At 36.6% G+C, this 27,836-nt stretch overlaps 1 protein-coding gene across 3 annotated transcripts; it reads right to left on the bottom strand.

Moving 5' to 3' along the window:
• Window positions 1-3,011: 3,011 nt before the first annotated feature.
• Window positions 3,012-27,320, bottom strand: Ttc19 (tetratricopeptide repeat domain 19). 3 transcript variants are annotated; one of them, XM_090414666.1, is made up of 2 exons: window positions 27,147-27,320; window positions 3,012-3,973 (listed from the first exon to the last, which is right to left on the bottom strand). In XM_090414666.1, the coding sequence occupies exon 2, from the start codon at window positions 3,964-3,966 to the stop codon at window positions 3,076-3,078; it is 891 nt and encodes a 296-aa protein (XP_090270792.1). In that variant the 5' UTR covers window positions 3,967-3,973; window positions 27,147-27,320; the 3' UTR covers window positions 3,012-3,075. The 3 variants fall into 3 exon arrangements, with proteins under 3 accessions (XP_090270792.1, XP_090270793.1, XP_090270791.1); XM_090414667.1 differs by lacking the exon at window positions 27,147-27,320 and adding an exon at window positions 27,041-27,082; XM_090414665.1 differs by lacking the exon at window positions 27,147-27,320 and adding an exon at window positions 26,853-27,034.
• Between the last annotated feature and the right edge of the window lie 516 nt (window positions 27,321-27,836).

Genomic DNA, 27,836 nt, shown 5'->3' with positions numbered 1-27,836 from the left:
TTTATATATATATATATATATATATATATATATATATATAGTATTTTCTTTATTTTTTACGTAGTCTAGTCTGAACCAACAATGGAACTTTTTTTGATCCACTTCAGACATCCAATCAGTGGGGCAGTTGTCTTACACTGGATGATGAAATTCATTTCCCATCTCAAGACAATCACAAACATCAATGCCCATGGCACGATTGGAACCTGCAGCCTGTTAATATACAAGCGGACATGCTAACCACTCAGCCAACCAGGCCAGCAAGATATGTAACTAGGACAATATATGTATGGAATGTTGGTTATGGAGGAAGGATGAAGGCATTTAAATTGCAGAGTTTAGGAGATAGGTAGAAAAGAGATGATATGATACAGATTAAAAAAATTGGTGAGGGTTGGGTCTTACAAGATTAATTCAAAGGTAATTATAAATAGAAGGGAGGGTAAAAACAGATTTTTCCTGGAGGCTGGATAAGTGTGTGTGTGTGTGTGTGTGTGTGGTGAATAGCAAATCAAGAATTAATACTTTTTTACATGGAGAGTGGTAGATAAGTCTAATGACTGCTGGAGTGCATTATATTTATACACGAGCGGCCAAAATTTTGGAAACCTTTTGGAAACAGTGTATTTCTGAGGTTTGATGGTTCATAACACCACTTTCTTTTGGTGTAATACCATAAAATTATATATCAAAAAAAAAAATAAATAAATAAATAAAAAAAAAAAAAAATCAGCTAACGCCTTTTTATTCCCGTATACGGGGAGTAGGCGAGGCCATTTAGCCCTATCTAACTTTTGGAGACTGAGTGGGCAGTTCAATCTCCACTGGTAGCAATCAGAGATAGATGGCCCAAGGCTATCACTGATTAAGCGGTACTCAGTGAAGAGAGACGGCTCAAATGTGCCGCCATCTCGTGGTCCCTAACCCTAACACAATATATTTAATGTCTGAAATAATTTGGGTTCTACGGTCGATTTTCTTGAGTTTACAGGACGAAAAACCTGAGTTTCTGGGAGGAAAAATCTGGTTGCCCGTGCCAGAGATCGACTAACTCGGGAACCGGTCAAAAAAAGGCTTAGAAAAATTTCCTCTAGTCGCCGACTGGACTCAAAACCAAGTCTTCCTTCGTGCGGCCAAGCGCCGTGGTTGGCAAACGCCACATCCACCGAGCGTGGTGAGGTTGTCTGTAAGGATAGAAAAATCAGAACTCCATGGTGGACACATGAAGTTAAAGAGACAGTGAAAGAAAAGAAGAAAGCATATCAAAAGTGCCTGGCAAATCAATGGAACGATAATTTAATCAAGAATGTAATGCAACGAAGTTTGTTCAATTATGTGGTGAGGTTGTCTGTAAGGATAGAAAAATCAGAACTCCATGGTGGACACATGAAGTTAAAGAGGCAGTGAAAGAAAAGAAGAAAGCATATCAAAAGTGCCTGGCAAATCAATGGAACGATAATTTAATCAAGAATGTAATGCAACGAAGTTTGTTCAATTATCTGTATTCTATGAAAAGTTATAGCCAAATAACCAGAAAAAAGCACAACTTGCTTAGAGTGATATGAAGTAGCTTTCCTTCATTTAAATGTAGCCAATGAGCATGAGTGTTTAGAGAGCTTTTAGCTTAGAGAGTTTAGTTTAGATTAGAAATAATACTATTAAGTGAACAAGGCTACAGTTATGAAGAAATTAGAAGAAAAATTGGTGGAAACTTAACCAAAGGTGGCATTTCTAAATTTTTGAAGAGGTATAAGGAGACTCAGTCACTACAAAACCAGACTGTAAAAGGCAAGAAAAGGTGCACAACAGCAAGTGATGACAGAAGAATTGAAAGACTATGCCTACGTGATAGAAGAAAGGCATCTGGGTGTATACAAGATGAAATGGTGCAATACAATATGAAATTGAGTGCAAGGACTGTTTGACACAGACTACAGGAATTTGGTATAAATGCTAGAATTCCATGAAAAAAGCCATTTTTATCTCTCAAACAAAGGTTGAAAAGATTAAAATGGGCTAAAACTCATGTTAACTGGACAGCAGAACAATGGGACAGTGTTATTTGGAGTGATGAGACCAAAATCTCCGTTTGGTAGTGATGGCATAAAATACTTAAGGAGAAGAATCGGAGATTTGCATTACACCTATTGTGAAACACCCACTTAGCGTTATGATCTGGGGGTTGTATGACATCAAAAGATGTGGGCAGAATTTGCATGATTAATGGGAATATAAATGCCCCAAAATACATAAATGAAATACTTGAGCCCAAACTGAAGCCTTCCGCACGTGATCTTTTCCAAGATAATGAAGCATTTATATTTCAACAGGATTCAGCTCCATGTCATGTTGCTGCTGTGTGCAAAAAGTGGTTTCAAGATAATCATATTTCACTGCTGGAATGGCCTGGGAATAGCCCAGACCTTAACCCAATCGAAAATCTATATAGCTGACTAAAGAAACTTGTTTAGAATTTTAGAAAACAGAAGCAACCCACCAATAAAACCCAATTAATAGAAGCAATAATTCAATCTTGGTTTCACATTATAACAGCTACAGAACTAAGAAACTTGGTTCCCTCCATGGGAAGTCGTTGTAAGGCCATAATTAAAACTAAAGGTTAACCAACTAAGTTTTAACTCACATTGTGAGAATTTTTGTATCTCTCATTTTTTCTGTGTGTTTCACTTTTCTTCTTTATAACTGTTCTAATAAAAAATCCTTCATAAAAGTTACTGCATTAAATTATTACTTGATTAAATTATCTAAAATCTTCCATTGATATATAATTTTATGGTATTACTCCAAAAAAAAAAAAAAAAGTGGTGTTATGAGCCATCAAACCTCAGAAATGCACTTTTTCCAAAAGGTGTTTTTCACTAGTGGCCAAAATTTCCACAATTTTGGTCACTAGTGTAAATACAAAGATAGTGAATGAGTTTAAAATACAGTAAAATAGATGTGTTGCCAGTTAAGTGAAACTTTCTGTAATGAAGGTATTAGCTATGGAGGCCTATTGATAGTAATATTTAATAGATCATAGAAATCACAAATAAATATACACAATATACTTGATTAGTTTTTTGTTATATTTTTCAGTTCTTCTAAACATCCCTTTGCATCAGCTTCTGCATCTTTATTATTTTCTTCTTGAGCTAATTTAAGTGCTGTGCTACAAGCATCATGTGCCTCATTGAAATCACCTTTTTGAAGGTACGTAGCCCCAAGATTACAATAAAAAGCTGGAAGATCAGGTGTTTTACTTTGAATTCCTCTTTTTATTGCAGAGTGAAAAAATTGCAGAGCAACTGCAAACTCTTTCCTTAATGCTGCAACAGTACCAATGTCATTTAAAAGAACAAGTGTTTGTGAGTGACTTGGCCCATGTATCTTTTCAGAAACCGAAAGTGCTTTTTCAAAGTAATTCTGTGCAAGTTCAAATTTTCCTCTAGAGAGTAGGTACCTAGCATACCAATCGATACCCATAGCCCAGAGTGCAACTGTGTTCCTATCATCTTCACTAAGCAATGCAAAGTCATTCCACTTAACATTATTAAATTTATTCTCTTGGGTAGAAATGCAAAATTTAAACCCTTCTTCAGCTTTACTATTTTGATTCTGATGTCCATATATAGTCGCTAGCTTTAAAGAAATTTCCACAATGGCATTATCATGTTTTGGTGTGCCTGAAGCAATTAGTCTTTTTGTGACCTCAATAAACAACATTTCAGCTTTTGCATAATCACATGCTTGAAAAGCTGCATTAGCTAGCAAATCATAAATGTAAGTCTGTGCTTGTTGATCAGCTCTATCTTGTGCTAACTTCAAAGCTATATGAAGCTGCTGTTCAGCCATTTTGTAATCTTCTTTCTGAAGGGATAGTATTCCCAGCTTGATAATAGTAATCAAAGCATCTTCTTTTTCTTTTTCTTTGAATCCTAACCATCCCAAGAAACCAGCATACATGACATGCCTGAAAGAAAGACAGAAACAAAAACTGTAAAGGATATTTATAACAGATTATGTATTAATTAGAATACCAGAAGAAAAAAAAAATCTGCAAACTAATAACTTATATGTTGTTCATTATGTCAACCACCGTAATCTTAAACAACTATTCTGATTAAGACAGTACTAAAAGGTACTCCACAGTTGTTGGACTTCAGTTAAACTAGGATATATAAGAGGGGGTTCCATAATGCCAAATACCGGCCTGGCTGGCCAAGTGGTTAGTGTATCCGTTCTCCAGCCAAAAGGCTGTGGGTTTGAATCCTGCCATAGGCATGGATGTTTGTGATTGTCTGTAGGAAAACTAGTGGTGGTGATTGGCAATAGATGGCGTTGAGGTAGTTGCAGTCAGTTGGTGGATAATTAGTGAATGAGTGGTGGAGACAGTTGTAAAGCAGGTGCCCTGCCTCGATGAGTCTTTGGACTTCCTGGAGGTGTCGAATAATAATAATAAGTTCTGATTAACTTTTGGAGGTAATAGAAAGAAAACAACTGTGTCACTTTTCAACATAATCTCCGTTTACTTCAACACACTTTTCACATCTTTGAATTAATATTTCTATGCCTTAAAAAATGGTCTGTACTTTTGTCTGCAAAATGGTCTAAAACTGCATCTTTTGTTTCATTGTCATCTGCATATTTTCTTCCTCAAAGGTCTTTCTTCAGTTTTGAGAAGAGGTAGTAGTCACTGGGTGCTAAATTTGGGATGTAGGGTGGGTAGATGTTCAATCTCCTGGAAGCAACAGTCCTTCACTGCAGCCTTTGCAACAATAGCCATATGGAGTGGAGCATTGTTGTGAGGCAGGTGAACGCCATGACTCAGCATTCCTCGTCTCTTCTCCTTTAGGGTGTCGCACAGTTTGTGCAGGAGTGAAGCAAAATATTCTGCATTCATGATGGTATACCTTTCCTTGAAGGAAATCAAGAGAATTCCCTGGCAATCCTAAAAGATTGTTACCATGATTTTCTTGGTGAAATGAGTGGCCTTGGCTTTTCTCAGTAGTGCTCTGTCTGGTTTGCACCACTCCATGGATTCCCTTTTGGAAAGAGGATCATATAAAGGACCATGGTTTTTGTCCCCAGTGACAATGGATTCCAGCACTTCTCTCTGATTCCCTTGGCAAAGCTCTAAAAACTTGCAGGAACAGGTCACACAATGCTCCTCCAAAATTGAAGAGAGAAGTAGGGGCACCCACCTTGCACTGACCTGCATCATGTGAAGCTTCTCATGAATGATTCAAAAGACAGTTGTTACAGAAAGCTGCAACCTTGCTGAGATTTCTTTGAGCTTCAGCCATCTCTCATTGAGTAGTTCCTCCTCAACAAGAGAGAGAGAGAGAGACATTTACCTCAGTCATCACTTCCACAGGCTGACCATCATGATGATCATCTTCGATGCTCACTCTCTTCTTAGGTGAAATGCTTAGTCCACTCCTTCACAGTGGAATATGAAGGAGAAGCTTTGCCATAAACACCACCCAACTGATGTTTGATAGCACTTGGAGAAAGCCTTTCTTTGGTGAAAAACTTTATCACAGCGTGGTACTCAATTTTTAATATTACAGCCACTTAGAATGCTAAGTGTTAGTCAAATAAGTGCATCCAACTGAATAATGCAGGTAGAGAGTTGAAACTGGTACACTAACCCTCAATAGATGGTGCTATCTGTTATGCATGGCATTTCAAAATTGGCATGAATTTTGTGTCAAGCCAGAAACTTTTGGAACCTACCTCCTGGATGATAACTATTCACAGGCTTCACAAAAATGTTTTTTCTTTCTTGTTCAAGTTGAATAAGAAAGAAATAACAGTTGGAAATCCAACAAAAATATTAGTAAGTTAAATTTAGCATTGAAGACTGAATTATTTAATTATTCTGGTGTTGTTTACAATGCAAAGCACTGTTATGAACAGCAGCTTCCATAGTCCAGTTAAAAGAATTATGAGAACATTGCACCCTTCAAATGGAAAACATCCACATTCAATTCTCATCACAATGAGAGGAATCTTTACATGGGCATTTTCACTTTACTGTGAGTTGCCAGTCACATATCGAGGTAACCAGGATTTTTTCATCCAGAAACTCATTTTCTTCATCCCAAATAGAGACAAATCAGGTGAAAGAATGCATGCAATTTACAGTCAAAAATACTACTGGTGGAAGGTAGATGGTGGATAGTGCCATTTATATGTAGATGGAGAATTGAGTAGTGAAGACTGTGGGTTCATGTGAAGTGAAGTGCACATAAAAGTCTTTGGACTCCTTGGAGGTGTCACATAATAATAATAATATGATTCAGCGTCTACACCACATATGGGCAACTCCCAGCCCACAGGCCGGATCCGGCCCTAATCTGTTTCAGCAAAGTTTGTATGATTCATTGCAGGAGAAAACATGGTGTGTTCTACTAACTCACATGACTTGCACAAAACACACTATGTTTTCTCCAACCAAGGTCTCGTTCTCACTTTGACTAGCGGCATGTGTGAACATGTTACAACGTGTCAGTTCAGTACTTGCGTTGGCATTGTGCTTTGTTCAGTGCCTGCATTGATGTTATCTTCTGTTCAGTGCCTGCGGTGTAGAAGACAGTTTTGTTTGACAGTTCTGAATATCGCTTATAAATTTGAGACAAAGTCAGGGGTTATTGCAAAAAAAAAAAGAAAAGTAGATGCAGAGAATCGTCAATTTCAAGACAACTGGACGGAGGTTTATTATTTTATTCTGAATAAAGGTTTGCCTGTATGTTTGCTGTGCAACGAATCTGTATCCATCAACAAAGAATACAACTTGAAGCGACACTTTACTTCGAGACATGCGGATCACCCAAAAATTGATGGACAACTACGAAAAGATGAAATACAGAAGTTGAAGAACTTGGATACCCAGCAGCAAATGCTCAACAAGCAAAGAACGCAGCACCACAGCATTGTCAAAGCCAGCTTTGTGGTAAGCGAAAAAATCGCTAAGCATTCTAAGTCATTTGGTGAAGGAGAATTTATCAAAGAATGTCTGCTGAATGTTGCAAGTATAATATGTCCTGAAAAGAAAAAAGATTTCGAGAATATTCATTTGCCGAGACGTACTGTTGTCTGACAGATATAAATTATGGCTGATGATATCAAAAAAAGTTTAAAAGAGAAGACTGCTAGATTGGAAGCATTTTCAATTGCTTTGGATGACAGCACCGATGCCTCAGATACAGCACAACTAGCAATATTTATTCGAGGAATTGATGCGATTTCAACATCACAGAAGAATTATTGGCGCTTCGGTCGTTAAAAGGAACAACTACCGGTGACAGTCTTCGAGAGATCTGGGCTTAAATGGAGTTCACTATCTGGCATATGCACTGATGGAGCCCCTGCAATGATTGGTGCACTGAAGGGATTTATTGGAATAGTTCATGAAAGAGCAATAGAACTACAGATCCATCCGGAAAATTGAACAAATTTTCCGGATGGATCTGTATTATCCATCAACAAAATCTGGATGCAAAATCTATTAAATTCACAAATGTTATGGAAGTTGTGTAGCCAGTATTAACTTTATTAAGTCACATGCACTTAATCACCGCCAATTTAAGGAGTATTTGGCAGACCTATTTTCGGATTATGAAGATGTGTCTTATTATTGTGAAGTGAGGTGGTTGAGTAAAGGTAAAATGTTAAAATGTTGAAAGTTTATTTTTCACTTGGTCAGACTATAATAAATTTAGTTTAATCCTTTATCCAAGTGCGTGCAAACAAAGTTTGCACCTGAAAGTATCTTCGGGACTGGGGTAAAGTGGTACAACACCGGGCAACTCCTTGCAAAGGTGGAGCAAGCAACCAACACTCCTATCTCAGTATCTCCCATAATGCAAAACACATCTCCTTGCAGATATGTATAATATTATGCATTAAGGGAAGGGCCACTACCCCAGACTAGTTTCGACCTTTATTGAGGTCTCTTCAGTGGGAGCCAGGCCCAAGTGGAGATATCAGGCAGAAGCATTAGCAAGGTCATCTTCTCCTATAGGAGCTGCCAAACTTATATTCCAAAATTATAGTCTGACCAAGTGAAAAATAAACTTTCAACATCTTTCTCTAAATCCAGAGTAATTTAATAAAAAGGTGGCACACCGTTTGGCAACTCCTATAGGAGGAGATGACCTTGCTAATGCTTCTGCCTGGTATCTCCACTTGGGCCTGGCTCCCACTGAAGAGACCTCAATAAAGGTCGAAACTAGTCTGGGTAGTGGCCCTTCCCTTAATGCATAACATTATACATATCTGCAAGGAGATGTGTTTTGCATTATGGGAGATACTGAGATAGGAGTGTTGGTAGCTTGTTCCATCTTTGCAAGGAGTTGCCCAATGCTGTACCACTTTACCCCATTCCTGAAGATACTTTCAGGCACAAACTTTGTTTGTACACACTTGGATAAAGGATTAAAATAAATTTATTAAATGTTAAAATAATTTTATGATCTGAGACAAGATATTGCAGATTTTATGAACATAAAAGGAAACACAATTAACCAAGTAAAAGATGATGAGTGGGTGTGTGATTTAGCATTCCTTGTATGTGTCACCTAAACGAACTGAATCTTAAATTGCAAAAACAAGGACAATTGGTTCATGAACTGCATGGACATGTCAAAGCTTTTTGTAATAAACTAAGATTGTTGGAAAGTCAGATAAGAGCTAAAAATTGTTATCATTTTCCTACTCTAGCAACTCATAAAAATATCCATTATAATTGTTATGGAGATGAACTGAAGGCACTAATAGAGCAATTTGATACAAGGTTTGCCGATTTCAAAAACAAAGACTCCACATTCGCTATATTTGCTCGTCCGATGGATGCTGATGTAAATAATGTGCCAGAAAATTTACAGATGGAACTTATTGAGCTTCAGGCTGATTTAGTACTAAAATCACAAATTAACAACATTGCTTTGACAGATTTTTATAAATTTTATTTGGTGGAAGAAAAATATACAAATTTACGCCCCTTTTCAAGAAAAATCATTTGTCTTTTCGGCAGCACATATATGTGTGAACAGTTTTTTTCGAGGATGAAATACAATATATCAAAAATTCGGACAAGAATAACGGACGAAAATCTCGAAAATTCTGTGCGATTATCCTTAAGTAATATTAACGTCAATATTGATAGTCTCATAGTTGAAGTACAAGGCCAATCTTCACATTAAATTATGTCGTTCGTTATATTTTAAAATTTATGTAGAGCTTCATACCAAAGCATTATATTATAAATAAATGAAATATGAAGTAGCAACTTGTTTTAATTCATTTAATAATAATTTATTTTATTTAATAATTTGGTCTGGCCCTTGAGTTGGAGACAGAATGATAATTTGGCCCCTGAACTAGGAAAGGTCGCCCATGCTTGGTCTACACAGAGAAGATACTCTCCATAGAGCATGTCAGTTAGGTAACTGAATACTAAAATTTGTATGACAGCTCAAATAAGCTTGTGGTCCTTAAAATATGCTGGGACATTAATACTATACCCAACTGATTAAAATTCAAACATAAATTTCATTTTGCTAAAGCTAAATATACAATATGCTGGTGACTTTAATATTAATTTGGGATATCAGATCAACAGCATCTGAGTTGAGCTTGTCAAAATAAATGTCACTATCACTTAAGAATAAAGAGCTAATAAGCTTCATTTCGGCAATGAAAACATTACTTAAATTAAGGGGATATTAAATCCCGCATAGTTTTAAAACCGAATAAGAAGATCAGAATCAGAGAGTTTCTTGCCGAATATAGTAAACTATAAAGTATCGGCGACACTAGCGTTAGCCAATGCAAGTGATCCTAGTACGTAGTACAATACCGGGCAGCTCGTTGCAAAGGTGCTAAGGTCTAGCATTAGGTCTAGCTACTCACTGATGAAGCCTCAAAAAAGGCTGAAACCGGTCTGGGTAGTGACCTCCCTCCATAATGTAATAACAGCATACATTTCCTATGAAATGTGTTTTTACATTATGGAAAATACCTAAGAATAGCGATCAGAACTTTACCACCTTTGCAACGAGCTGCCCAGTATTGTACTACGTACTAGGATCACTTGCATTGGCTAACGTTAGTGTCGCCGATACTTTATAGTTTACTATATTCGGCAAGAAACTCTCTGATTCTGATCTTTGAGTTTCTTATTCGGTTTTAAAACTATGCGGGATTTAATATCCCCTTAATTTAAGTAATGTCACTATCACTTTATTACAGGAAGAATGAACTATCTGGAATACTAAATTCAGAACTATGGTTGATCCTCTACCAATGAATTCATATTGCAGAACTCTCTGGAATTTTATTTGTCTCAATGCTTAATTAATTACTTATACTGCACTATTGCTATCCTCAACACTTTCCTGCTTGTTCTCTGTAATCTCCTCACACAACTGATTATTACAATTCATCTTATGCTGCTTCCATTAATGTCTTCGTTATCCAGATTGCATGCTTAATATCGTTATTCATTCATACCACTGGAATACATGCTAGTATTGCGCTGTTAAATAATTCTGGACTAGTATTAGCATCACCACTGATTTCCTTATCAGTGTGCTGGCCTGGTGGTTGAGTGGTTAGTGTATCTAGTCAAGAGGCTGTGGGTTTGAATCCTGCCAGGGGCATAGATGTTTATGATTGTCCTGCTAACCATTTACCATATGTACTGATATATCCTCTGTCCTGATGCATTATGACCTTTGATATCTTTCAGCCATAAAAATCAAAAATAACTAACCTTATCAATACTTATAAGGAGATCTGGGCTGGTGGCATTGTTGTGTTTCATTTGATATAATATTCATTTTTATTCTGCTCAAGAGTAATGTTGACCAGTTCCTATTTCACTTCATTTGCATATTCTTGTATCTTGAAGCAGCATGAAGATATAACTATCAATAACAAATGTTCAATATCAAGATTGTTGGCCAACAAGATTTTCTTGTAGAAAGTGTTTCAAAAATCACTAGAAATTAAATTAAACTTACCAATAAACTATATTCTTGTTTAATTCTTTATCCAAGTATAAGCAAACAAAGTGGCTAATGACTTTACATGAATTGCCTCAGTAATACAAAGTAATACATAATACAAAGCACCATTGGTGCACCCAGGGAGGGGGGCCAAGGGGCCCTGTCCCCCTCCAAAAGAAAAAGGAATAACACTAGAAAAATCTTTTCCTAATTAAAATTCTTTTTTTTTTTTTTAAGTTTATGTTGTGTCATGTCTTCTATTTCTCTGCTACTTATGAATTAGCGGTCACATAAGGTAGGAATACCTTATAGCTCTTGGGAATCCTGGCCGCTGTGAACGCAAGGCGAATGAAGTAGTGCTCGGGAGCTGCTTCGTTTGCCCAAGCAGGGCCAGAGGAGATAACTGGTATTATGTATTGGCGATCAGTGCAGATGCTCAGCCATAGCTCGTATGCAATGCACAGTGCGTATTCTCAAATCGTCTACTCAACTCCCCCCCCCCCCAACATTAAATTAAATCTTGACTGATCGGCCCCCTCCAAGATTAAATCCTGAGTGTGCCACTGCAAAGCACACTTCCTTCCAGAAGTGTTTTGTGTGTGTGCGTGTTGTTCCCATGAAAGGTTATTTGCTGCAGGTTGTTTTTTTTTTTATGTTGCACCTACGAAAGAATAATTGCAAACCTATAGTTACATTTTGTACCACTGGTGGGCTAGGGATTTTTTTTTTTATTATTTTTTTTTTTTATCAATTTTATATATATATTTGCATTTTTAATTTATTTTTACATAGGTCTGGAAACCCTGGTCTAAAGACTAAACATGGAACTTTTTCAAGCCACTTCAGCCTCCAATAAGCAGGGCAGTGGTCTGACACTGGGCTATGAAATTCATTTCCCACCTAAAGACAATCACAAACATCCATGCTGCCCATGGCAAGATTTGAAACACCAGCCTGTTGGTTGGAGAGCAAGTAAGTTAACCACTTGGCCAACCAGGCCAGCAATACATAACGCACAGCAACCAGGTTACTATGCATTATGGAAAGGGACACAACCAGACTAGTTTCAACCTTTATTGAGGTGCTCTGAGTGATCTACAAGATCACTCTAAAGCTCACTGAGTGACCTAAAAGGATCACTACTAAATTCATCTGATCTAATCTGAATTAGTCCAGGGCAGGAAACTCAGCATTGGTTCTGCCTAGTAGCAGGCAAAACCTTACCACTGAGGCAAAGCCACTCTACTATTCAGGAAGCAAGCCTGCCATCAATGAAAGCAAGATCCAGAAGAAATACCGAGGTTGAATTACTGCAGAAGATTAATGCAGAGTATTATTAAAATACTCAGGATCATAGGTAATTGTAATGCTGGAAGAACGTTTTCCGACATTAAAACGCAAAAAGTTTTTTCATTTGGTTAGAAATTAAATTAAACTTATCAAGAAATTATGTTCTTGGATTTGTAATGGGAAGGTCCTGTTTTAGTAATTTACTTGCATTTTATGATAAGGTTACAAGTGTGTTAGTGAATCATATACAGCGATATTCTTAGACTTTGCAAAAGCATTTGATAGATTACCAAATGATAAGTTGGTGTACAAGCTGCAGGGGATGGGAATAGATAGTATATTGGTTAGATGGATAGAAGTTGGCTCTCTGAACAATACAAGCAAGTTGTGTATGATGGAACAAAAAAGGAGGGTAACCAGTGGCATGCCCCAGGGTTCTGTTCTTGGCCCCTGCAGTTTAACTTGATTGTAAACGATATATGTGGACTGACTATGTAGCATCAGTTATTTGCTTATGATGCAAAGTTAGGAAGAATTATAAGTAGCACTGCTGATGTTAATTCCCTTCAGTAAGATTTGAATAGGCTTTTTACTTGGACAAAAGAGTGGGATTGTAGTTTTAATATCAATAAGTGCAAGATGTTGCATTTTAGAATGAAATAAGACTGTGCACTATATCGATCGTGCCATACTGCAGGAAGTGGATGAGATTAGTGATCTGGGAGTGATGATTGACAGTAGACTGAAGTTTAGAGGGCATATTGCTAGTGTTGCAAAGGCTGCACATTGTAGTGCTGCTATGATAAGAAGTACTCAAGCATGTAAGGCAGGGGTCTTCAACATGTGGCCTGCGGAGCTCTTTGCCGTGGCCCGCCGGCTATTTTGAAAAAATAACTACTTGACATTAAAACGCAATTAAATAAAAAATAATTTCGATGAAGCCGCAGGCCACTAAGCTATATTGCGGTATTTAGAATTGTAAGATGCTGTCTAGATTCACAAGGAACGCTGTGCATTTGATACTTTGCATAAAATCCAATAAAAATAAATATTAAATAGACATGCTTCTTCACCCATCTACTAGCCAAGCGATACTTAAGCACTAGTACTAACGTCGCAGGTAGATGGCTGAAGCAGTAGTTTGTCTGAGTGTACTGTCTAGTGCCTTCCAGATCTCAAAGGTTCTCAATACTTCATTATTTTCATACGTCATTTTCACATTGATGCCAACATTGAGCTGGTCAAGGAAAACCATTGCCATGTTTCCCATTGACATTGTAAAAAACGAATGTTTTCTTCATTAAATTATCTTTTTTCAAGTACTGATTGTATTGACTTATCATGAACCTGACTCCTTCCTATGTTCTTAAAGATGAGTTTGTTTATTTTTATAGGATTTTATGTCAAGTATCAAATGAACAAATTCCTTGCGAATCTGGAAAGCATCTTACAATTCTAAATACTGCAGTATAGCTTAGTGGCCTGCAGGATTCATTGAAATTTTTAATGTGGCCCGCACTGTCTGAAAGGTTGAAGACCCCTGATGTAAGGATAAGGAAGTGGTTGTGCCAATGTAGGCACTGGTCAGACCACACTTGGATTATTGTGCTCAGATCTGGTTACCTGGTTTTCAATATGGTGTGGAGACATTAAAGAAGGTCCAGAGATGAGGGACTAAGACAATATCAGGACTTTGGAATGCTGGCTATGGAGAGAAGTTGAAGAAATGTGGATTGCATAGTTTGGTAGATAGGAGGAAGAGAGGTGATATAATAGAGATATTTAAGTTAGCAAGAGGATTTTATCAGTTTAATCTAGAGGGGATTATAAAACAAGTAGAAGGTGAGAGGGGAAGAACCAGAGGTTCTTCCCCTCTCACCTTCGAAGTTGTGTAAAAGTGTGGCGAGGAGGGGTGAGCAGATTTTTTACATGGAGAATTGTCAGTGAATGGAATGCATTACCCGAATGTGATGTTAATTCAAGAAGTGTTAAGGATTTTAAGATTCTATATGATGAGTCTGCCGACTCCATGGAGGGTGTAATAATAATAATCCAAATGTAAGCAAACAAAGTTTGCACGTTAAGTAAAAAGGTTGGACAAAATAACGGAAACACCAAGAATTTAGGAATTGAATTTGCTTGTGTGGTTACATTGAAAAATCTTGTAGTAGCAGCACTGAATGTTCTTGTTTTGTTTACATGCTGTAGTTTTCATGCAAGTGCATCATAGATTGTACTGAGTGATAATTTATGTTAAAAAAATTGAAAAATGGAAGACTTGTCTGACTTTGAAAGAGAACTAATCGTTGGTATGCATATAGCTGGAGCATTAGTGACAAAAACTGCCACGTTATTAGGTATATCGAGGTCAACAGTTTCTAAGATTATGTTGGCATTCACAGATCATGGGAAGACAATATCATCAAAGAGAAACAGTGGACAAAAATAAAAAATTAGGGCAAGAGATTGTTAGACATTGAGAAGGACTGTTTTGAAAAATCACAGAACTACTGCAGCACACACACACAGGTAACAGTAAAACTAAATATTCATCTTACAGAACTATCCACAAAAACTATCTGACATGAGCTTCATAAATCCAATATTCACGATAGAACTGCAATTACTAAATCCTTGATTACTGAAAAGAATGATCAGATGCATAAACGATGGTGTTATCCTGCTGTGTCCTACATCAGGATGAGTTTATGTTTGAAGAACAACCAAGAAGCCTACAATCCAGAATACATGGTTCCAACAGTAAAGCATGGAGGTAGTCCTGTGATGGTCTGGACAGCAATATCACGACATTCTGTTGGTCTCATTATTACTATTTATGGCAGAATTACTGCAAATGACTATTTGAACATTTTGGGCAATCAAGTCATTCAATGATTCAAACATTATGTCCAAACTCCTGTGTAGTATTCCAAGACAACAATGCCCCTTTCACACAACTTGGACTGTACAGTAGTGGTTTGAAGAGTAATGCAAAGATACTGAAGGTGAAATTCAACATCTTCCCTGGCAGCATTATCACCAGATTTGGACATTATTGAACTAGTCAGTTTTAGAGACTAGAATAAAAAAAAGATTCCTACCTCAACCTCTTTAAAAGAAGGTTGTTTTCTTGATCATAAATTAGTAAATAATAATATTTGGTTAACCGATCAAGTGTTGATCAATTTTATTAATTAACTGAACCAACTAGTTTCGCCACACTTATCTGTTGGCTTCTTCAGGGCACTTACATATAGGTTAAAACACTCTCACAATTATGCGTAACTGCAAACTGACAAGAATAAAAACTGACTAGAATAATTACAAATAAAATAGTATCGAACGTGAGTGAAACACGTATCGCATGTACAAGATCAGCTAGCTGTTGCTGAGGAACCTTCTGTAGTTTGTATTAAAGTTCATTTCTTCTGTTTTTAAGGCTCTGATTAGGGTTTTCCATATCTCTGGCAGTATTAGGCCTTGATTTCTGTTAAGGTTCACATAGAACGGGCGACTGTGGCTATGTCGAAATCAGGCAAAAGGAGCACATTGGCTATGTCAAAAACAACAGACAGGACATTTCTGGCCTATCATCTCATTTCTCCACAACTAACCATGTCATCGAGTGGGATAAAAGCTGTTCCCCTTACTTAGAGGAAGATTACCATTCAAGAATGTTCAAAGAAGCAGCCACAGTCGCCCGTTCTACTGTGAACCTTAACAGAAATCAAGGCCTAATACTGCCAGAGATATGGAAAACCCTAATCAGAGCCTTAAAAATGGAAGAAATGAACTTTAATACAAACTACAGAAGGTTCCTCAGCAACAGCTAGCTGATCTTGTACACGCGATACGTGTTTCACTCACGTTCGATACTATTTTATTTGTAATTATTCTAGTCAGCTTTTATTCTTGTCAGTTTGCAGTTACGCATAATTGTGAGAGTGTTTTAACCTATATGTAAGTGCCCTGAAGAAGCCAACAGATAAGTGTGGCAAAACTAGTTGGTTCAGTTAATTAATAAAATTGATCAACACTTGATCGGTTAACCAAATATTATTATTTACTCTTTAAAAGAACTTGAAGATGCAACAGGAAGAATGGTACAAAATTCCACCAGAAACTATTCAAAACTCATTTAAGTTCATTCCTAGAAGAATTTAGACTGTACTGAAGGCAAAAGGTGGTTGAATACCATATTAATAAAGAAATATGTATGTATAAAAAGTCTTTGCATTATTTTATCCAACCCCTGTATCTTCAACAAGTAGACTACTTTCATTTGGGATGCTTTACTATCGTTATTATTATTATTATTACATGACCCCTCCAAAGAGTCCAAAGACTCATTGAGTGAGGGCACCTACTCTACAACTCTCCGTCTCTAACACTTGCAATCCACCAATTACAGCAAACCACATCATCTACACCAATGCCATCTACTGCCCACCATCACTAGTATTTTCAGAAACAATCACAAACATCCATGAAGGCAGGATTCAAATAAGCAGCCTTTTGGCTGGAAAGTAGATTTGCTAACCACTCGTCCAACCAGGCCGGCTATTTTACATTTTAGGTACTGAAGCAATTGATGTGAAGTCTCTATATACAAGTAGCCTAGTCATGAAGATACTTCACATACAAACTTTGTTTGCTTTCACTTGGATAAAGGATTAAACAAAACAATGATTTCTTTATTATTATTATTTTCCTGACCCCAATGGAATAGAAAGACTTATTGTGGGAGGTCAACACTAGTGAACCTAAAATTTATCATATCATTCCTTAAAAATCATCTACAGTCTGCACATTTACCACCCTCTCAGGCAATGCATTCCATGCACCTACCACTCACCATGCAAAAAAACTTACTTCTTATCCTTTTAGTCACCACCACCTTTTGCAACTTCCAGGAATGGCCTCTTATCCTTTGTTATAATAACCTTTCACCAGCTTGTGGCTCAATCGTATCCCCTTTGCCTTCTATCCAAAAAACTCTGCAGTCTACATGCCCTCAGTCTATCCTCATAATCAACATTGTACAGTCCTAACATCATTTTTGTTATCCATCTCTGTACCCTCTCCAAGGTTACTTCATCCCTTTCAAATCTCAGTAACCAGATCTGAGCAATGAAATTCAGATGTGGTCTGATCAAAGCTTTATGCAATGGGACCAGCACACTTTTAACTCTCATGGTCAATGTTCTCCTCAACATTCCTGAAATTCTCTGAGATGTCTTCACAACCTTTGAAATATATCCCCAGAATTTTAAATCTCTATCCACAATCACCCCCAAGATGAGTTGCTTTCCCCACTTCTTCCAGTATAACTCGACCAAGCGAGTATGAAGTATCCCTTCTGTGAATCCCAAATTTTAAAAAACCTTGCAGAATCAAGAAATATGAATACCCTCATTAACTACTCTTGTTACATTGTTATAAAGGGAAACATGATTAGTGAAACAAGAGTGCCTCTTTATAAATCCATGCTGACTTCCATAAATTAGAAGCCTTAAGTGGTTAGAAAAAGTTCTGTTTGGTCTCCAGAGCAGGGTCCTTGAATATGTCAACCTTCACATATCCATAGCAGCATATATAAAATAAATTTATACTCTCTGAGGATGTGGTAAACACCTCATAATAATTAGTGAAATAATATTTGGTTTACAGATCAAGTATTGATAAAATTTATTAACTTTACTAACTAGTTTTGCCACACTTTAACTGTTGGCATCTTCAGGGCACTGACATATAGGCTTAAAACAATCTCACAATTATGAGTAACTGTAAAACTGACAAGAATAATTACAAATAAAATAGCATCGAACTTGAGTGAGAGAGATATGGAAAACCCTAATTAGATCTCTAAAAATACAAGAAATGAACTTTAACACAAACTACAGGAAGTTCCTTAGCAACAGCTAGCTAACCTTGTACACGTGATACGTATTTCACTCACGTTCGATGCTATTTTATTTGTAATTATTCTTGTCACTTTTAAAGTTACTCATAATTGTGAGATTGTTTTAAACCTATATGTCAGTGCCCTGAAGATGCCAACAGTTAAAGTGTGGCGAAACTAGTTGGTAGAGTTAATAAATTTTATCAATACTTGATCTGTAAACCAAATATTATTTCACTAATTCATATGATCAAGAAAATAAACCTTCATTATGAAGAATCAATGGTGACACGAAAATCAAGGTACACTGTTTTGAAATCCTAAAATGTAGAAAGGCGAGGTTACTAAATCATCTCACTTTTTTGAAACGTCACCGAGATAACTGTATAATTCCTAAGTTTTTACTTCTTAAACCTCTTTTCAATTCTAGATGAGCTAAAAATATTTATTTCAAGACATCAACGTTACTTGTTCGTGAAAGGTTACATCACACAAGATTCTTGCTTAGTCAAATTGACTCACAATGTTATGAACTGTACATGGATCTCTCCAGCTCTTTAGATGAGGAAATTTGGCAAGTCTTAGATAGAATGATTAACACCAGTTACGCCAAAGTTTTCAATAAAAGCAGACAGACCCAGATTAAGAAATTCAACTACCTTTATACAACCCACAATAAGTCTAAACCTTCTCTACCGGACAACCAAGTTATTCTTAATTTCTCAAACCACATCTTAAAGAAACCTGAAATCAATATTCTCAAGAAATGTTTCAGCTATGCAATAGCTCCTCAAAAGATACCTAAAGTGGATTTCATCTGTAGTCTAGACAAAGGAATCTCATTATTACTGCCTCACACAGCAAATGATCTAAGACTAAAAAGTTGCATAATACTTTCCCTATTCCATAAAACAAAACTTCTCCTCACTACATAGAACTATTCTTGAATTAAAAAACAACAAAGACATCATAATACTTAAAACAGATAAAGGAAACAGTACTGTAATATTGAACTCAAAGGACTATGAAGACAAAGTTAACCATCTATTATCAGACTTATCTGTTTACCGTATTTTAACGAAAGATCCAACATTAAAAAACCACCATGATACCAATGAATTACTATGCAATTTATCAAACTGGCCAACAGATCTGATTAAAGAACTAAAATCCATGCATCCTTTAACTCCAAAACTCTATGGCATCCCAAAAGTGCACAAAGATGATATTCCTTTACACCCCATCGTTGATGCAATCAACTCTGCAACCTACTTATTGTCCAAACATCTCTCGAAACTCTTAAAACAACACATCCACAACTCGGAGAGTTACATCAAGAACTCAGGACATTTTGTGGAAAAGCTAAAAAACATCAACATATCGGTTAATGACCTTCTAGCTAGCCTAGATGTTACCTCTCTCTTTACAAACGTTCCTGTAGTGGAGGTCATTGACATCTTAAGTACCTTGTTCCCACAAGACAAAACCTCATTGTTTGCTCACTGCCTAAATTCTAACTATTTTTCTTGGAAAAATAAGATCTACCAACAATTAACAGGCTTGGCGATGGGGAGCCCACTTTCACCTTCATGTGCCGACCTCTTTATGGAAGACCTCGAAAACAAAATCCTATCCCAAATTATTCCCAAACCTAAAATTTGGTACAGATATGTGGACGATATCTTCATCATTTGGAACAACAACAAAGATGACCTATATGACTTTTTCAAAAAGATCAACTCCTTCCATCATTCAATTAAATTTACTCTGGAACTTGAAAGAGACAAACAACTACCGTTTTTAGACATCTTAATCAAAAAACAAATTGATGGCAGCATAAATCTATCAGTTTACAGGAAACCCACCAATACAGGATGCTACCTACATCACGACAGACAATGAGACCCTTCAAGATGAGTTAACATTAATTTCTAACAATCTGTACTTGAATGGCTATCCAAGAAGACTAGTAAAAAAAAATCCTTTTCTCTGAACCACCACAAAGAGAACAAGAAGATATTCAATATATAACTATTGCAATTCCATATGTAAATGGCATCTCCAACAAACTCGCCAGCCTCCTCAAACCGCACAAAATAAGAGTAACATTCAAACCAAATCTCCAAAAGATAACCATCCCTTCTATAAATATGCTGGCGTTTATAATATTCCATGCTTATGTGGCTCAAGTTACATCGGACAGACTTCAAGAAGCCTAGAAACCAGGCAAAAAGAGCACATTGGCTACGTAAAAAACAACAGACCGGACATTTCTGGCCTATCGTCTCATTTCTCTACAACTATGTCATTGAGTGGAACAAAAGCTGTTCCCCTTACATAGAGGAAAACTACCATTCAAGAATTTTCAAAGAAGCAGCCACAGTCGCTCGTTCTACTGTTAACCTTAACAGAAATCAAGGTTTTATACTCCCAGAGATATGAAAAACCCTAATTAGATCTCTAAAAATACAAGAAATGAACTTTAACACAAACTACAGAAAGTTCCTTAGCAACAGCTAGCTAACCTTGTACACGCCATACGTGTTTCACTCACATTCGATGCTATTTATTTGTAATTATTCTTGTCAGTTTTACAGTTACTCATAATTGCGAGATTGTTTTAAGCCTATAAAACTTATTTGTCAGTGTCCTGAAGATGCCAACAATTAAAGTGTGGCAAAACTAGTTGGTAGAGTTAAGAAATTTTATCAATACTTGATCTGTAAACCAAATATTATTTCACTAATTCATATGATCAAGAAAATAAACCTTCATTACCTCATAATATAACCCTTATTTTATATATATGACATATTACCACATACTGTTAGTAATGTGCAAGAGAGTTAGCTATGTCTTTAACCTAGATGGTTAATGAGAGATTTGCAGTGGTAAGGATCCTATGGAGAGGGGGGGGGTGAGAGACAGGAAGAGAAAAAGAGAATTGAATAGAAAGGTCTCCAAGTATAGACCAATCTGCAACTGCAGTTAAAATAGAGTTGGTTAAAGTGCATTTGCTTAGGAACAGAATATAGAATTAGGTTGATAGTCATCAAATTCTCTGTGGTCAATATGAGTTTGTGATGCACAGGTCAAAGTATTTTATCAACTACCACATAACAGGTTGGTGTACATGCTGGGGAAGATGGTGATGAATAGAAGATTGGTTTGATGAATGGGAGATTGGATCTTTAAACAACAGTAAGTTAGGCATGTATGAAATGTATCAAAAAAGAAAGTAACCAGGTGCACTACAGGTTCTGTTCTTGGGCACTTGCTGTCTAACTTATTTGTTAATGATATTTCATGTGAATTGATTAAGGTTCTTCAGTTATTTGCTTATGATGCAAATTGAGAAAAGTTATAATGGATGTTGCTGATATAAATGCCCTTTGGGATGATTTGAATAGACTTTCAGCTTGAACAGATGAGTGTGGTTGCAGTTTTAACATTAATAAGTGCAAGACATGTTGTATACTTCGAAGTATGGAGATATTGTGTACTGTATTGGTGGCGGTGTGTTTCAGGAAGTGGATGACATTCAAGACCTGGGAGTAAAGGTTAATAGTGGTCTGAAAGTCAGCAAACACACTGCAAGTGTTGCAAACACTATGCAATGATAAGGACACTAACAAATAGGGATAAGGAATTGACTGTGCCACTATGTAAAGCACTACTCAGCCCAGTGCTTTATAGAGTAACTTAGTGACCACTTTAAACATAATATGCAATACAGTGCTCAAATTTCCACATCACAGTGAAAACTTGGTCACCAAGTTTTCACTGTGATGTGGAAATACTGGAAGGGATCCAGAGAAGAGTGACTAAGGTAATATCAGGACAAATGTTATTTTTGGAAAGAGGTGAAGGAATGTAAATTGCAGAGTTTGGTGGATAAGTAAAAAAGAAGAGATATGATAGACATATGTAAGTCAGTGAGGGGATTTCATCATCATCAATTTCCTAATATGAACCCTCAAGAGGTGTTCAGGCTACTATGACAGCACTACATGATAAGTTTACATTATTATTAATTTCCTATCAACAATTTTCCTCCAAATTAGTTTATTATTTGTTATCATTCCAATATTGTCATATGTAACATTCCATTCTTCTAAGTCACTTCTGACTGAATCAATCCGCTTAGACCCTGGTCTTCTTCCTCTTTTTCCTGCTATCTTGGGACCAAACAACTGTTTTGCTAATCTTTATTCTCCCATTCTTTGTAAGTAAACATACCACCTTATATTAACCTTGCTCACACATTCTTCAATGCAAACAATGTCAAGTTTTCCTACCTAATGCTTTTGTTTTTAATATATTATTACCTGATAAGCCTGTGTAGCTCAGTGGATGTGGCATTTGCACACCACAGCGCTTGGCCGCACAAAGGAAGACTTGGTTTCGAGTCTAGTCAGCGACTAAAGGAAATTTTTCTAAGCCTTTTTTCGACCAGTTCCCGAGTTAGTCGATCTCTGGCATGGGCAAGCGGGTTTTTCCTCCCGGAAACTCAGGTTTTTCGTCCCGTAAACTCAAGAAAATCGACCGTAGAACCCACATTATTTTCAGACATTAAATATATTGTGTTAGGGTTAGGGACCACGAGATGGCGGCACATTTTGGCCGTCTCTCTTCACTGTGTACCGCTTAATTAGTGATAGCCTTGGGCCATCTATCTCTGATTGGTACCAGTGGAGATTGAACTGCCCACTCAGTCTCCAAAAGTTAGATAGGGCTAAATGGCCTCACCTACTCCTGTATACGGGAATAAAAAGGTGTTAGCTGATTTTTTTTTTTTTTTACTTATCACTTCCAGGGAGTCCAAGGACTCATCGAGGGAGGGCCAATACACCACAATTCTCCATCACCATCACTCAACTACGTTCATCACCTACACCAATGCCATCTACCGCCGACCACCACTAGTATTTTTTACAAACATCCATGCCTACGGCAGAATTTGAACCCGCAGCCTTTTAAGGATACACTAACCACTCGGCCAGCCAGGCTGACAATTACGTATATTAAAGTTTAATATATGGGGAGGAATATAAAAGGATATGCATTACAGCTGTGTTTGTGGACTGGAGTGAATATGATAGATATGCTATAGTTCAATATGATAGATATATTGCTTGTTAAGTGCTTCTATAATCAGACTCCATGGAGAGTGCTGTAGTAATAATAATATAATAATATATATCAATTTACATGCAAGAGGTTACAAAACATGCCAATTCTGTATGTAGGCTGTTACCACTACAGAAAAAGAAACTTATCAGATTATATAAAAAAAAAAAGAAACCAAAAGCAGGAACAATAAATGGGAGAAAAATACTGGGTTCAGTGTTTTAGATGTTATACTGAGATAAGGCAAGCATTGAGTTAGAAAGATACATTTTTCTTTTCAGAACTCATATGATAAGATTTTAAAAAAGATAATGGAAGAAAAGAAACTGGAATAAATGAAATAGTATTGTATGAGGATTGAATGAAAAGAGGTATATTTAATGAGAAAGTGACGATAGCTTGTTAGTGATGCTTTAAGTTTGCAGAAGAAAGAAGTGAATGAATTAATTGTTTTGGCAGGCACAAATAGTTTGAAAGGTGAGAAATGTGCAACAAGAGAAGATATGAAAGAGTTATTAGAAGCAAAAATGAAGAATAAGAACATTACAGGTGATACTTTTCGACAACTATTTTTTAAATGCTTATATTCATGATTCTTTAAGATTCTTTAATGAGAACGTGACAATAGCTTGTTAGTAACACTTCAAGTTTGCAGAAGAAAGAAGTGAATGAATTAATTGTTTTGGCAGGCACAAATGGTTTGAAAGGTGAGAAATATGCAGCAAGAGAAGATATGAAAGAGTTATTAGAAGAAGCAAAAATGAAGAGTAAGTACATTACTGGCGATGCTTTTTGACAACTATTTTTAAAATGTTTACATTCATGATTCTTTAAGCTTACACCATTAAGGTTTCATATAAGGCCTTGATACATCCACATCTGGATTACCGTGCTCAAGTTTAGTCCCCTCGGTTTCTTGGAGATGTAGAAGTGGTGGAGAGGATTCAGAGGTGAGTGACCTGTGGAATATGCCCTATGACGATAGATTGAAGGTGTGTGGATTGAAGAAGTTGCTTGATAGAAGAAAAAGAGGGGATATGATAGAAATCTTTAAGTTGCTTAAAGGATTTTAAGCAACTTAAAATCTTTTTAAAATCCAGGGGAAATGTTTCAGCATTTGGCTAGAGGGACCAGTACAAGGGATCATCCCTGGAAGTTGAATAAAGGGGTGGCGAGTAGGGGTGTGAGGACTAGATTTTTTTGCTTGGAGAGTGGTGAATGAGTGTAATGGGTTGCCAGATTCAGTTGTAAGTGCTTTTTCAATTAATGGGTTCAAGGAGAAGTATGATAAATTGTGTGGATAGATTGGGTCTCCTGCAATAAGTCTTCGGACTCCATGGAGGTGCCTGTATAATAATAATAATAATATAATTTGCATTTTTCATGATGTTGGGATTCGAATTTTCCAGCTGTAGAAAAACTAAATTCTTTAGATGTGAATAAAGATGTCAGCACATAGGGATTACTGACTATCCTCCAAAAACCTATATTAGCCTGTTATATATGATGGATGGGGATGCGAGTTCAATGTTGCAAAATGTAAGGTTTTAAAATTTGGAAAACAAAGATGGGATGCAGAATTTATGCTTGGTAAGAATATATTGTTGGAGGTAGAGGAAATAAGAGATCTGGGGGTGATAATGGGTAAGGATCTAAAATTTAGGGGAAACATCGCCAAAATTGTGAAGACAACACAAAGACTTCTGGGAATGATGCGGAGGACACTGACGTGTAGAAGTAGGGAGATTCTTGTTCCATTGTATAAGGCTTTGATTAGGCCATACATGCACTATTGTGCCCAGATTTGGTCACCGGGTTTTCAGAAGGATGAAGAGATATTGGAAAGGGTCCAAAGGCGACTGACTAAAGTAATTTCTGACCTCTGGAATGTTGAGTATGAGGAAAGATTGAGAAGATGTAATTTGCAGAGTCTGGTGGAGAGAAGGAAGAGGGGAGATATGATAGAGACCTACAAGTTGGTAAGGGGTTGTTATAAGATAAATGGTGGAGAAGTTCTACAGAGAATAGTAGGAGATCAGAGGAGAACCAGAGGTCATCCCTGGAAACTGTATAAAGAGGGTCTAAGTAGGGGAGTGAGAGGCAGGTTTTTTTCGTGCAGAGTTGTGAATGATTGGAATGCCTTGCCTGAGAGTGTGGTGTCTGCAAGGAGTTTCAGTGTGTTTAAGACAAGGTATGATGAGATGTGCGTGATAAAAGGACCTCCCACATGAGTCTTTGACTCCATGAGGTCTTGAGAAATAATAATAATATACATTACATGGTAGGCAATGAATTTCATCACTTAGCGTACGGCCATTACCCTATTTATTGTGGCCTGAAGTGGTTTGAAAAAAAATGCATGTTTTGTCTCTAGAGGAGGATTTATGGATTATTAGAAAATAAATAAATTAATTAATTTTAAAAAATTGATAAAAAATTTGTCAGTCCATAATACTAATGCAGTATAAGTTTAGATTCAATTTGTCTTTCCAGTTATATAAACTCTCAGCACAAGTTTTACCACATTTTGACTAAGTGTGTGTGTGGGGGGGGGATGTCAATAACTAAGGCACTATCTGGATTCTGGTGTGTTGGTTATGGAGAGATGTTGAGGAAATGTAAATTGCAAAGTTTAGCGGATAATCAAAGAGTAGGTTGAAAAGTTGTGCCTGTTGTCCTATAAAATGGTAAATTCCTGGTACTCTGTGTTCTCAATACTCGGTATGATGAGATGTGTGTGATAAAAGGACCTCCCACATGAGTCTTTGACTCCATGAGGTCTTGAGAAATAATAATAATATACATTACATGGTAGGCAATGAATTTCATCACTTAGCATATGGCCATTACCCTATTTATTGTGGCCTGAAGTGGTTTGAAAAAAAATGCATGTTTTGTCTCTAGAGGAGGATTTATGGATTATTAGAAAATAAATAAATTAATTAATTTTAAAAAATTGATAAAAAATTTGTCAGTCCATAATACTAATGCAGTATCAGTTTAGATTCAATTTGTCTTTCCAGTTATATAAACTCTCAGCACAAGTTTTACCACATTTTGACTAAGTGTGTGTGGGGGGGGGGGATGTCAATAACTAAGGCACTATCTGGATTCTGGTGTGTTGGTTATGGAGAGATGTTGAGGAAATGTAAATTGCAAAGTTTAGCGGATAATCAAAAAAATAGATGATGTAAAAGGCACACGTCAACGGATTACATTTTATGGGGTTGAGTGGATGTCAAGCATGTAAAGTTTGGATGGAGAAAAGTGAACAAATTTTTGTCATGGAGCGCTGTGGGTGGAACGTGTTGGCAATGTGAATGAGTTTTAAGTTCAATAAGATAAATAATACATTGCCTGATTGAGCTTCGGCGATGAGTCTGCTGGCTTCGAAGAAGTTATTAATAATAATAATATCGATTGTTACTTGTCAAGTACCTCTTTCAAGGTAGGCGTATCATTTTCAAAGTATTGGTACGATTTACTTAACAGAAACACGTTTTATTTACTCATACCTCAAACGTTGCAAAGTCATCTTTCTTATAGTACAGTTAGCATACTGTTGTTGAACAAAATAATTAATAGAATAGTTTTTTTGAGAAGGATAAAATTTCAATTTCAGTACAACAGACCGAATAGATCTATTAACAAACAAACGACCAATAAATAACCATAACGCCATTTCCAGAATTAGAATACTAACACACAATTGTAGCTCTAATACTGATGGTTAAATAAGGAGAGAGTTTGCTTAGAGCACTTGGCGAGAGCCAATATTGGGAAAAGAATTGAGAAATACTTTCACTTACAATATTTCTTTATATACACAAGAGTAGGTTGAAAAGTCGTGCCTGTTGTCCTATAAAATGGTAAATTCCTGGTACTCGGTGTTCTCAATTTTTACCACAAAATATTTGAATTTAAAATAATAATAATGATGATAAATCCGTTAATGCCTTTTATGTGGGAAAGTGGGAGTGGGCAAGCACGTTTAGTCCTAACTATTTGGAGATGGGGGGAGGGGATAAAACATTTTATTTTATTTATTTGTTGTTGCTGTAGGTTTTTAATAATGACCAGTCGAAGTGATAGTTACATACGCCAACTGGTTGCTGTAGAATTCCTAGTTAAAGTAGTTATTATTATTATTATTATTATTATTATTATTATTATTATTATTATTATTATTATTATTATCACACCTCCAGGGAGTCAACGATTAATCACAGGAGATTCTCCGTCTTACACACACACAGCTCATCATACCGTAACATGAATGCATTTACTGTCTTCATACCAATCAGGTTTCCAGGCAATGTTCCAACAATCCACAACTCTGCGCAAAAAAAACTACTTTCCATCCCCTTGCTCACACACCTTGCTTGTACAGCTTCCAGGAATGGCCTCTTGTTTGTTCTTCCCTTTGTTGGCAGCAACAATGAAGCAAATAAAAATTTTAAAAAAATCAGATAACGCCTTTTATTCCCATATAGGGAATA

The sequence above is a fragment of the Typopeltis vanoorti genome, chromosome 25 (genome assembly GCF_054136105.1).
Source record: "Typopeltis vanoorti isolate ZY-2024b chromosome 25, IOZ_Tvanoo_1.0, whole genome shotgun sequence".
NCBI lineage: Eukaryota > Metazoa > Arthropoda > Arachnida > Uropygi > Thelyphonidae > Typopeltis > Typopeltis vanoorti.
Note: the sequence above shows the minus strand (reverse complement) of the source record. Positions and strands in the feature narration are given on the sequence as shown.